Source organism: Loxodonta africana, chromosome 18, assembly GCF_030014295.1.
Source record: "Loxodonta africana isolate mLoxAfr1 chromosome 18, mLoxAfr1.hap2, whole genome shotgun sequence".
Lineage (NCBI taxonomy): Eukaryota > Metazoa > Chordata > Mammalia > Proboscidea > Elephantidae > Loxodonta > Loxodonta africana.
In genome coordinates this window covers 66,009,266-66,022,013 of record NC_087359.1, presented here as the reverse complement: position 1 = coordinate 66,022,013, position 12,748 = coordinate 66,009,266, and the positions used below count along the sequence as shown (strand labels likewise).

Sequence of the window (12,748 nt, the reverse complement as noted above, 5' to 3'; positions counted from 1 at the left end):
CTGGCAAAGTTCCCTCTTCATTTACTCTCCCCTCCTTAGAGACAACATCTTCACACCAAGCCATGGCTCCAGAAAAAAGGCAGCCAAGGTCATGGTGGTGCTCACCGATGGGGACGTATTCCAGGACCCCCTCAACCTCACAACTGTCATCAACTCCCCAAAGATGCAGGGTGTTGAACGCTTTGCCATCGGGGTAAGAGTTGGGAGCTGGGGGGCACCTCCTGACCCTGCACAGACCTGGGCAGGGAGGGGCCAGGACTCCTGATAGTGGCTTCTGGTTTGCCATCATCCTCTGTAAGCAGATTACCCAAAGCTTGCTCTATTCACAAACACTCACCAACTTCTCCTGATCTCTGTACCCCATGCCCTGTGCCCCCCTGGGTTTCCCCACTGAGGGTTCGTGTCCCAGTGGTGGTAATGGCTCACTTGCCGAGCAGGGATGAGGAAGGCAGTGACACCAGGGAAGATTCCTGGAGAAGATGGGGCTGAGCTGAGTCTTGGAGGCCAAACAGGAATAGCTACTAGGGCATGAGGGGCAGGAAGGGCTTTGCAGGCAGAGGAAACAGCACGTACAGAGGTGAGAAGGAGCCTGGTGTGGTCAGGAAAACACATAGCTTGGTAAAAGTGGAGCCCAGAGTGCGTGGGGAAGGAGAACAGGGAGCAGGGAAGGAAGGAGACGATGGGTGATGGAGGGCCCTGGAGCCAGGTCTGGAGAGCCGTTGGGGCTGGTGGGAGACAGCCAGCCCTCTGGGCACTGACACACTGCTGGGGCACCGCTGTGCAGGTGGGGGATGCGTTTAATAAGGAACAGTCTGACAGAGAACTGAAGCTGATCGCCTCAGACCCCGATGAGACTCATGCCTTCAAGGTGACCAACTACACGGCACTGGGTGGGCTGCTGAGCAAACTGCAGCAAAGTATCATCCACACGGAAGGTGCGTGCTCCAGGGCCCTGTGCCCACCGGGGGCAGTCCCCTCAGAACTCAGCAGGAAGCCCAAACCTTGCACTCCAGCCCCACCTCTGCTCCACCCAGTGTGGCTCTCTGAGGGACTCCCATCACCTCTCTGAGCTTCAGTTTCTCCATCTCTAAAAAAGCAACAATACCCCCAGCCTTGCTCACTTCCCAGAGTCTCTGTGAGGCTCTGATGAATGGAACTGGTACTGGAGACACGGGATGAGGAGAACTGTCCCGAAAGAGGGAGCAAACTACTCACATCCCTGAAACGTAGACTGAATCCAGGACTCCACTCAGCCTGGTGCTCTTCCCGAGACATCCAACACTGTTCCCCTGGGAGCGAGGCCAGGCTGGACCTTTCCCTTCTCCTTGGCTTCACGGGGCTTCTTGGCTTCCAGGTGCGAGCGGAGATGCCCTTCACTTCCAGCTGGCACAGACTGGGTTCAGCGCCCAGATCCTGGATGAGGTATGTGGCCAGCTCAGCACCAGGCAGCTCCCCCTTAGAGAAGGGCTGAGAGAGGAGGGGCCCAGTGGCACCCAGGCATTCAGGGACTTCTGGCTGGCAGTGGAGAGCGCTGCCCTCTCTGGGGATGCCTCTGAAAGAGCCATTTTAGGATAAAAGAAACCACTTCTCCTTGCTACCCCATCTGGACCTTTGAGAGAGAAAAATGGCCATATTTATTACAGATAGTGGTTTTGTTCTGTGTGCTCAAGGATTGAACAATTTCCCTTAATTCAGGTGAGAAAAAAAGGATTTGGCCTGGGTGGGCTTGCCAGTCAACTTGCTCACTTCTCCACACTGGACAGAGGGTTCCCCACAGATGGGAAGAGAGACAGGAGGGGGAAGACACACGCCCTCACTCCACACACGGACCTGTGTGGGAGGCCCTGAGGATGAGACAACTATCTTGCTCAATTTACACATTTTTTTTTTTAATGCGCAATATCTGGGCTTCTGGCCAACTTTCTGCTCCGGGGGAGGGCTAGACTGGAGGCGCAGGAACTCAGTGTTTGCCACCTCACCTTCTTGTCTGCATCTCTGGCCAGGTGGGCACAGAGCCTGCGAGGTACCGCTGCTCTGGCCGGCAGAGTCGCGGCCACTGGTGAGCAGCCCCTTGGTCCCTTCGTCCAGATGGACTTCAGTCCTGTCTCTTGCAGGAGCAGGTGCTGCTTGGCGCAGTCGGTGCCTTTGACTGGTCGGGGGGCGCGCTGCTCTACGACACACGCAGCCGTCGGGGTCGCTTCCTGAGGCAGAGGATGGTGGACACCAAGGCTGCGCAGTACAGCTACCTGGGTGAGGGCGGGCCTGGACGTACCTGGTGAGGGCGGTGCCTAGACAGGGACCCTGAAGCTGCGCATTAGGCTGCCTAGTGGGGGCGGGCCTTGGCAGGTCACGCGGATGAGAGGCAGAGCCTGATGGGGACCCCAAGGCTGAGGATGCGACCACCTAGGTGGAGGTACGCGTTGCCTGGGCGACCTGGGCGGCTGCCTAGGGGAGGAGAGGATCTCCCGTTTACTAAGGGTGGTGAACGACCCCTCACCTCTCACCTCGGACCTCGTGTTGCATGGGTGGTGAACGTGTGTATTTTTAGCGAGGCTAATGTATGACGGTGTATCACACCTGTGGTGGTGAACATGCGTAGTTTTAGCGAGGCTATATGTATGACGGAAGCCTTGGTGGCATAGTGGTTAAGTGCTACGGCTGCTAACCAAAGGGTCGGCAGTTCGAATCTGCCAGGCGCTCCTTGGAAACTCTATGGGGCAGTGCTACTCCGGCCTGTAGGGTCGCTATGAGTCGGAATCGACTCGACTGCATTGGGTTTTTTTTTTTTTTTTGGTTTTATATGTATGATGGTGTGTCACACATGTAATGACCTGCGACATGTGTGAGTGGGAGCATTCGGTGATGCCAATTTTAAGGGTGAGAAACACAGTCTCACCACTTCAAAGGCCTGATTGGGGAGGCGAGGGGACGGAGAATGGCCAGATGGGAGCTCCTGGTCACCACCGGCACCCCCTGGCCCCGCAGGTTACTCGCTGGCGGTGCTGCACAGGGCCTGTGGTCGCTCCTTTGTGGCGGGTGCTCCACGGCACAAACAGCACGGCGCTGTGTTTGAGCTCCAGAAGGAAGGCACAGAGGCCATCTTCCTTCCAGTGCTGGAGGGAGAGCAGGTATTTGCCGGGGAAGACCCCCCTTATTAGAAATGGGGGACCCTGAGTTCCCAAGGGAAACAGGGCCCAGGACACACTGTGTCAGGGACCTGTCTGGGCAGAACTCGGGCTTCTGGGCAGAGCTGGGCAGTGCTTAGTGGCTAGGGCTGGGCTCTGCATGTCTGATCCCCAGCTGGTTCCCTCCACTGTGGAGCCTCTGGGTGGTGCAAATAGCTTAATACACTCAACTGCTTACCAAAAGGTGAGAGGTTCAAGTCCACCCAGAGATGCCTCAGAAGAAAGGCCTGGCAATCTACTTCTGAAAAATCAGCCATTGAAAACCCTGTGGAGCACAGTTCCACTCTGACACACACGGGGTTGCCGTGAGTCAGAGACATCTGGTTTCCCTCCACTGGACTCCGGTGTACTCTGGTGAACAAACTGGCCTGGAAGGACCCAAATCTGGTCATCCCAGAAGAGCAGGAGCAGAGGTCTAGCCCCCTGAGGGGTGGGGAGAGGACCTCCCCCACACCCCTGGTGAACTGAGTTCCTCTGGGCTGTAGATGGGGTCCTATTTTGGCGCTGAGCTGTGCCCTGTGGACATCGACATGGATGGGACCACGGACTTCTTGCTGGTGGCGGCTCCATTTTACCATGTTCACTGGGAAGAAGGCAGAGTCTACTTGTACCGCTTGAATCAGCAGGTGGGAGCGTCTCCATCCTCACGAGCTTGCCGAGGCCATGGGTCCTCAGCCTGGCACAGAACTGATGGAGGCTGGGAGTGCTGGGGCCCTGCCCTTGCACCAGAGGGCAGATGGTGATGGAGGTGCTTCAGGGCGGATGTCTGCTGGCGGGGCAGCTGCTCCTCTTCAACCCGCTCCACATCTTTCTCACCCAAGGCAGTCAGTGATGATGATGACGACACCCCTCGTAGCTGCCCAGTTGACAAAGCACGCTTGCCCTTGATTTCACTCGTTTCTCACAATAACCACGGGTGGTAGCGGTCATTTTACAGATGAGGAAGCTGACACGCATTGATGTGGAGACTTTCTCAAGGTTATATAGCAATTGTGGGTGGAGCCAAGGCTGGAACCTAGGCCTCCCAAGCACCAGTCCAGTCCCCCAACCCTGAGAGCAGAATGGGCAGGCTCTGGGCCTAGAGCTGCAAGGCAGGAGGGCCCCAGCTTTACCACTGGCTTGCTGTGTGATGTTGGGAAGATCCCTTGCGTTTTCTGAGCTTTAGACTCCCTGCTGGAGAATCAGAATCAACAAGCCCAGTGCGTGTGCCTCCTGGGTGGTCATGGGGTGGGCTGCCTATGCCCTTCTGAGGGCTGAGCTGTCTGCTTGTTTTACAGCATGGCTCCTTCTCCTTGGCACACACACTGAGGGGGCACCCCGAGTTCACCAATGCCCGATTTGGCTTTGCCATGGCGGTTGTAGGCGACATCAGTCAGGATAAGCTCACAGATGTGGCCATTGGGGCCCCCCTGGAGGGGGCTGACGATGGTGTCAGCTTCGGCAGCATGTACATCTACAATGGACGCCAGGACGGCCTCTCCGCCAGCCCTTCGCAGGTGACCTGTGGGGCTTCACAGTGCCCACCCCCTCCTGCCTCTATTCTGGGGCTCTGACCTCCCCAGTGTGATGGCTGCAGCCGGAGCCAGCTCCAGACCTAAGTGCAGGCGGGCCTCAGGGGGCTGGGAGTGCTCAGTGAAGGAGGGGGGTTCCAGGCCAGGACCTCAACCAGGCCCTTGGGGCGGTGAGGGGAGGTTGTGGTCATGTCATCTATTTCTTGACCTATATCTCCCTCCTTCTTTGGCATTCCTGACCAGGGGCCTGCCTCAGGCCTCTGCTTCCTCTCTGCCCCTTCTCTGGCTCCTGTCCCCCACCCAGCCCCCCCATGCCTTAACTCTCATCCCCGAGGCTCCATTGACAACCGCCATGCGACATCTTCTATGGGCAGTTTCCCCCACCTCCACCTAGTTTCTCTCCTGAGCTTCCACCCTGTATGCTTCCTGAGCACCTCCTGCTGGATGGCCCCGGGCATCTCACTCTCACCTGCCCGACGGAAAGCATCCTTTTCCCCAGACCTTCCCTCCTCCTCCAGCACCCAGACTAGAAACTGAGGGCAATCCCAGACACTCCGACCTCTTCCTCACACTGCACAGCCTGTCAGCCCGCAGGTCTAACAAGTCTACCCACTCACTCCCACCCAAATCCAGCCCCTCCTCTCCACCCCTGCCACCAGTGCCCTCCCCTGGACTCCTGCATCCTCCCAGCCTCCACCCTGTGCCTCCAGTGCAATTCTGAACATGTCACTTCTTCAAAAAAGCCTTTGAGGACACTCCCCACCCCCACTGCATGTCCAAGTCCAGCCCCACATCAATTCAAATCCCTCCTTGCACCCAGACTCCCTCCTGCTCCCCCCATTCCTCCAAGGACCCTGCTGTTTCCCCACCCCTGCTTTCCTCACTCACCCCTTCCTGCCCTGAATGCCCCACCCCCTTCTCTGCCTTTCAAGCCCCACCTGCCCTTTAATCCCCTTTCAAATGCCAGTTCCTTTGGGAAACCTTGCCCTTCCCTTCCCTCTTGTTTGATTAAGGGACCTCCAGGGTGGGGACCAGGGCTGATTGTGATGGTTTGCATAAGACCAAAAGGATCTCCCCCTTCCTTACACTCTCTGTGTCTCTCCTTCTACAGAGAATCAGTGCCTCTGCGGTGGGCCCAGGACTCCACTACTTCGGCATGTCCCTGGCCGGTGGCTTCGATTTCAGTGGCGACGGCCTTGCTGACATCACCGTGGGCACTCTGGGCCGGGCGGTTGTGCTGCGGTAGGTGTCTGCCTTGCCTGTTGGGGTCCCGGGCCCCAGCCTCACCCATTGTCCCTGTCCTAAATGGCCCCATGAAAACACCAGACACTGGGGAGAGGAGTAAGTGCAGCAACTCAGGGCACAGGCCTGGAGTTGGCCATTTGGGTTTGAACCTCAGTGCTCACTTAATGGTGTGCCCTTGGGCAAGTTATTTGACTTTTCCAAGTCCCAATGTTCTCATCTACAAACAGGAATAATAATAGTGCCTCGTCACAGAGTTAGGAGGCTTAAGTGAGGCTATACATACAGAGTACTTGGCACAGTTGTTATCCACGGCACTGATGACGAACTGCAGAGTTGCTGTGCTCCATCCCTAAATGAATGATCAAGTCCCATAGATGTAAATATCTGCCCTGTCCTCCTCACTCAGCACCTCTCTTGGCTGTTGCTCAGGGCATCTCAAAGTTAACATGTCTGAAATGTCTTCTTACTCTCATGTACCCCTCATTCCCCCAAAGTTCCAGGCATCCCTGATTCCTCTTTTTCCTTCCCCCACTACCCCATCAACAAGGTTTTCTTTGCCCTGCTTCCAAATATCTTTCAGTCCTTCCTCTTCTCTCCATCTCTGCTACTACCTCGAGCACAAGACACTGTCATCTCTCACCTGGACCACTGCCATGGCGTTCTTCCCTGCTTCCACTCCCTGGGCTCCATTCTTCACCGAGAATGTGGGGTTTTCACTTTGCTGTTGAAAACCGCACTGTGGCTCCCGTGTAGAGGAAAATCCAAACCCCTTACATGGCCTCCATTCTCACCCCCTGCTACTACCGTCTTTCACTAATTATGTTCGGACACACTGACCTTTGTGTTTCAGACAAACCAAGCTCGCCCTGGCACAGGCCCTTCACACCAGCTGTTCTCACTGCCTGGAATGCTCTTTCCCCAGGTCTTTACATGACTGGCTCGTTCTTGTTAACAGATCACAACTGAAATACCTCCTCATCGGTGAGGCCATCCCTGAGCACCCAATTTAAGTAGCCTCTGGTCTCTGTTACCTTAGCCTACTTTATTTTTATTATAGCGTTACCACTAGCTGCTATCCAATTGATTCCGTCTCATGGCAACCCCATGTGTGTCGAGTAGACCTGTGCTCCATAGGGTGTTCAATGGCTGTAATCTTTTGGAAGTAGATTGCCAGGCCTTTCTTCTGAGGTTCCTCTGGGTGGATTTGAACTGCCAACCTTTTGGTTAGTAGCTGAGTCCTTAATCATTTGTGCCTCCTAGGAATTCCATGGCATTACAAATACATAGTATTTTTCTGTTTCCTCTTCTTTATTTGCTTTTATCTGCTTTTCCACTAGAGTGGGGACATACCTCTTTCTCTACCATATCCTGAGGATTCAGAATAGTACTTGGCCTACTGGAGATGAATGAATGAATCAGCCAGGCCCTGTCCCAGAAGTTCTACAGCCACTTCTCATGGTCTTCTTGCTCTTGTTTTAGCTCAAGACCTGTGGTTCACCTGAAGGTGTCTGTGAACTTCAGCCCGGAGGCACTGCCCATTGGCTTCAACGGCAGTGTGAATGTGCATTTGTGCTTTGAAATCAGCTCTGGGACCCCAGCCACTGAGACAGGTAACAGGCAGCCGAGCTGACCCACCCATGTTGTGGTCATCCCTTGTTGGGTTCTATAGCGGGCAGGGAAAGAGGACTGTGTATGTGTAGGATGGGTGGTTGGTGTGAGGTTTTGGTGCTTAAAATCCTTTTAGAGCTTAGCTACTTTGACATTACCAAAAAAAAAAAAAAAAAACCCAAACCTGTTGCTGTTGAGTCAATTTCAACTCATAGCAACCCTACAGGACAGAGAAGAACGTAGGGTTTCCAAGGAGTGGCTGGTGGATTCAAACTGCCGACCTTTTGGTTAGCAGCTGAGCTCTTAACTACTGCACCACCAGGGCTCCACTTCGACCTTAGGCTCTGTTAAATGTGAGCTGCCCTAGGAAAGGGTAGTCTGATGTTCAGTCCACATTCTGAAGAGATTTATCTGACCCTATTGAGAGCAAGGGTATTGGATCCCTTCCTCAGGGCTGAAGGGTTGAGTTTCTGAAAGAAGACTCTGGAAAAGGCAGCCATTTTTCCATCTGTCTGGAACTCGGCCCACAAGTGTACATGTGTGTGTAGGGGATCCTGAGAAAGACACTTTCCTCTTTCTCTCTGATTTACATCTTCTCCCCTTGCCCCATCATCTAGTCTCCCTGGCCCAGGTGGGCTTGGATAAACTGCCAGAGGCCTGGCCTCCCTTCCCAAGCCCTTACCTGATACTCGCTGAAGACTGTTTCCAGCAGGCAGAGGTGGGCATGGCTTTCACAGCCCAGGAATTCACTGTCATCAAGAGCTCCCCTCCAGATTAATCCCTCAGCACCAGTCCCCAAGGCTTAATCTCTCAGTAACTATCCCTGAGATATCTCTGCTTCCCACAGCTCAGAGAGCACTCTCCTGGGGTGGGTGACTTTACCTCAGAAGGAGGACATTATTGAATCCAGGGCTACAAAATGACAAACCTGTCAGTTCCAGCTGTATAGGCTGCAAGATTGAGGGCACAGAATGTGAATAGCAGCTGCTGAGTGGCTGTGTGATGCTGGACAGGTGTCTTTCCCTCTCTGGGCCCTGGTTTCTGTTCTGTCAGTAAGGGAATTGACCTAAGTAATCCCCAGGGTGCATCCAGCTCTGCTATCTTCAGATTTTACTCTTTGATTTCTCTCTCTAGTCCCTGTGATATTCCTCCTCCTTATTTTCTGCCTCAACCCCAGCCTCCTCTGTGAGCCCTCCTCCCAAAAGGAAGGCTGACTCAGCCCTGAATGTGCTGGTTTGGGCTTGGTATGCACTGAGGGACCCCACTAGGTGCCGGAGGCCATGAGAAAGTACCTTTGAAGGGAAGAAGAAACTCAGGAGTCCCGCCCCAGGGAAGTGGCTGCTGGAGACACCATTCAGGAGGGGCTCACAGGACCCCCAGGCAGGCTGGGAGGCACTCTACCTGGGGCTTGCCCATCCCAGCCTCATCAGGAAGGCCACAGAGAGACATCTCTTCCCAGGCCTCCGAGAGACATCTCTTAACTTCACATTGGATGTGGATGTGATGAAGCAGAGGAAGAGGCTGCAGTGTTTGGATGTGAAAACTTGTCTGAGCACTTTTAAGGAGTGGAGCAATGGGTCCCGTCTCTGCGAGCGCTTCCAGCTCCTCCCCACGGAGGGAGAGGTAAGTGGAAGGGTTTAAACCAGAGCCCAGAGGGGTGTGTATCATGGAGAAAAAATGTGAGGTACATACAAAGAAGGAAACATACCCGTACATATAAATAAATAAATAAATAAATAATAAGGCAATAGAAATAATGATAATAGATCAAGAACGATGTAATGGCATGGGAGACGAAGGTAGTTATGCCAGAAATCCAGATTAAAGAAATTGGGTGAAATTGAACACTATGTCTCTGAGCTTCTGGGAGACCTGGACAAAAAGAGAAATGCTCCAACTGCTGGCATTTTTCTTGGTAACAAATCAGGAACCCCAGGTGTCCCTCCCCCATGTGATCAGTTCTCACCTGACAATAACAGAGGAAATTTAAACAAATATAAGGAAGAAATAGAAAGACACAAGTTGTCATTTAGAGGTGTTCACTTCTGCAAAGGTGCTCAGAGACATGAAAAAATGTATTTGTCAGGATTCAGAGCCTGACAGGACCTAGAACTTGGAACCTATAAACATTGTTTATTCCAGTAAACACACTCATGAACGATGCTTCTTACTATACATCTGTTTCCAGTTTTTAGCAAGTCAGTGGCCTTCCTTAAGTAAAAGCATAACTACAGTTTCCAGCAGAGAATCATGCTCACCTATTTTCATAAGTTCAAAGCTCATATCACAGCAGAAAGGCTCACTTGAGCAAAGAGAATGGCAAATGGCATCTAAGTGAGTTCCTTATCTTCAGTTTTTACCTCTCTAAAATTGCTATGAGTCGGAATTGACTTGACAGCAACAGGTTTTTTGGTTTTTTAATATGTCCTCTGGAGCCCTGATAGCATAGTGGTTAAGAGCTCAGCTGCTAACCAAAAGGTCAGCAGTTCGAATCCACCAATCGCTCCCTGGAAACCCTACGCAGCAGTTCTCCTCTGTCCTATACGGTCCTATGAGTCAGAATCAACTTGATGGCAATGGGTTTGGTTTTTAATATGTCCTCCATGCTGCGTTGAGAAAGATCTTTGTAAAACACACACGTGACCATGACTCTTCCCTTCAGTGGCTCCCTCTTGCCCCATGAATAAAGTCCAAACCAGTTCTTAACTCCTGATGGCCAGAACCCCTTTGTGATTGGGATGAGAACTATAACAAGTTATGAGTCTCGAGGCCATAGCAGATCAAGGAAGATTTTTTTTCCCCGAAACTCCTGGAAGTTTGTTTAAACGAAGTTTCCTTTCACCTGGCTTATTTGGAAGATGCTTAGGACTTCTGACTCACCGCTTGCATTGTTTACTTCTTACTATGACTACATCAAAGTTAAAAGTATTCTCCTTGTCTTCTCCCCGTCTCCAACCCTGCCTTCCTTGGTGGCCCTGCAGCTCTATGAGGAGGATCGCTTCTCCAACATCAGTGTCAAGGTCAGCTACCAACTCCAGACCCCCAAGACCCACAGGGACCATCTCTATCCCATCCTGGACCTCTACACTGAACCCTCTGCCATCTTCCAGGTGACTATGCCCATAACTGGGACCTAACCCTCCAGAGGGCCATTCCCCTGCAAAACACTTACTCCCCTAACTTGAAAAATGTTAGAGGTGGGAGGGCCTCCAGATGGTAGCCCGGACTCTCACTGGATAAATGGGGAAACTGAGTCCCAGAGAAGATGTTAACTTGCCCAGGGCCTCACTGATGGGTAACATAGGTCTCCAAACCACTGCCCAGTGTCAGTTCCTTTATGTTCACAAAACGTGCTTGTTACATTTTTTAAATTATTTATTTATTTATTTTATAGTGCTTTAAGTGAAAGTTTACAGTTCGTTAGTTTCTCATACAAAAATTTATACACACATTGTTATATGACCCTGGTTGCACTCTCTATAATGTGACAGCACGCTCCTTTCCACCCTGTATTTCCCGTGTCCATTCAACCAGGCTTGTTACGTATTTAATGAAGCATATTTTTTATGGGTTGTGTACTAAGTTCTTCACTTGACAAGGGTCTCTGATGACTGTGTGGTGTGGGTCTGTGTGGGGGCTAGACTGCAGCTGTTCTGCCCTGCGTTGCAGAGAGGATGTCCTTTGGTGTACCTGCCCAGGGCCCCACCAAACCTCCCCCTAAACTTTGCTCCTGGTGTCCATCAGTGTCACAAGAAACTTCATAACTAAGGGAAATTGGGGGCGGGGGTGGTGACAAACAGCCAGGGTTCCTGATCCTGTGAGATCTAGGGTGATTTTTTTCTACTCTGGCTGCCAGACTGTTCTGTCAGTCTCCATTGCTAGACTCTTACAGAGTTTAGAAAAATCAGCAAGAAGAAGTGACAAGGTAAGCATTAAAAAGCAATAATTATACTTTGGTGAGTAGTGTCTGGGGTCTTAAAAGCCTGTGAGCGGCCATCTAAGATATTCCACTGGTCTCACCCCTTTGGGAGCAAGGGAGGATGAAGAAAACTAAAGATACAAGAGAAGGATTAGTTCAAAGGACTGATGGACTAAAGGACTACCACGGCCTCCAGCAGTCTGAGTCCAGTACAACTAGATGGTGTCCAGCTACCACCACTGACTGCTCTGACAGGGATCACGATAGAGGGTCTCCGACAGAGCTGGAGAAGAAAGTAGAACAAAATTCTAACTCACAAAAAAAAAGACCAGACTTACTCGCCTGATAGAGACTGGAGAAACCCCAAGGGTATGGCCCTCGGACACCCTTTTAGCTCAGTTGTGAAGTCACTCCTGAGGTTCACCTCTCATCCAAAGATTAGACAGGCCCATAAAACAAAACGAGACTAAAGGGGCATATCAGCCCTGGGGCAAGGACTAGAAGGCAGGAGGGAACAGGAAAGCTGGTAATAGGAAACCCAAGGTTGAGAAGGCAAAGTGTTGACACGTCATGGCGTTGTTAACCAATGTCATAAAACAATATATGTACTGTTTTAATGAGAGGCTAGTTTGTCCTGTAAGCCTTCATCTAAGTACAATAAAAAAAAAAAAAAAAAAGCAGTAATTACAGTTATTTGGAATGAATTGATTCTCAAAAAAAAAAAAGACAAAAGTAGTTCATGCTGGCACAGAAAAGCTTCAGGTAACATAAAGTATATATATTCAAGGTAATCAGGACAGGCATGACTGCCCAATATGCTTACAAAATGCTCTATATTAATTATATTAATTAAGTTGACTTAAACTGTATCAACCTTAAATTTAAATTTAAAAGAAAAAACACCAGCTTTCCAATACCCAGTATACCAGTCACCATAGTAAGAAGAAATAGAACGGCATAATCGGGGTGACTGTTCCCATTGCTCGTCTGCCCAGGACGAGGGAGAATCAGGCTCCCTGCAAGTGAGGATTGTCACCTTAATTTCTTAGGTGACGAGATTTCATTCAAAGGCTGTTTCTTTTTGGTACTGACAGCAAGTTAGATGACTCAGAAAAAAACTGGGAGAACGAATGTAATAAAGTTTTGGCCGTAGCTAGATTATCGCTAATTGTATATATCCTGCCTTTTAAAGCTTTTTTTAAAATTTGATTTACTGAAAAGTAACAAGAATAGTACCAAGAATTCCCACGCACATTTTACTCAGATTCTCCAAATGTTAG

General features: G+C 51.2%; 1 protein-coding gene across 4 annotated transcripts in view; it reads left to right on the top strand.

The window, feature by feature from the left end:
• The window catches only part of ITGAE (integrin subunit alpha E), a 68,619-nt gene that overhangs the window by 32,606 nt on the left and 23,265 nt on the right, over nt 1-12,748 (top strand). For 3 of the 4 annotated variants that reach the window (XM_064271574.1, XM_064271577.1, XM_064271576.1), the window contains 11 exons: nt 40-193; nt 785-935; nt 1,355-1,422; nt 2,115-2,250; nt 2,986-3,128; nt 3,671-3,811; nt 4,463-4,681; nt 5,808-5,938; nt 7,421-7,551; nt 9,009-9,172; nt 10,531-10,659. In XM_064271574.1, coding sequence (XP_064127644.1) covers nt 40-193; nt 785-935; nt 1,355-1,422; nt 2,115-2,250; nt 2,986-3,128; nt 3,671-3,811; nt 4,463-4,681; nt 5,808-5,938; nt 7,421-7,551; nt 9,009-9,172; nt 10,531-10,659 — 1,567 coding nt within the window. The remainder of the gene's footprint in view (nt 1-39; nt 194-784; nt 936-1,354; nt 1,423-2,114; nt 2,251-2,985; nt 3,129-3,670; nt 3,812-4,462; nt 4,682-5,807; nt 5,939-7,420; nt 7,552-9,008; nt 9,173-10,530; nt 10,660-12,748) is intronic. The other variant, XM_064271575.1, reaches the window with a different exon arrangement.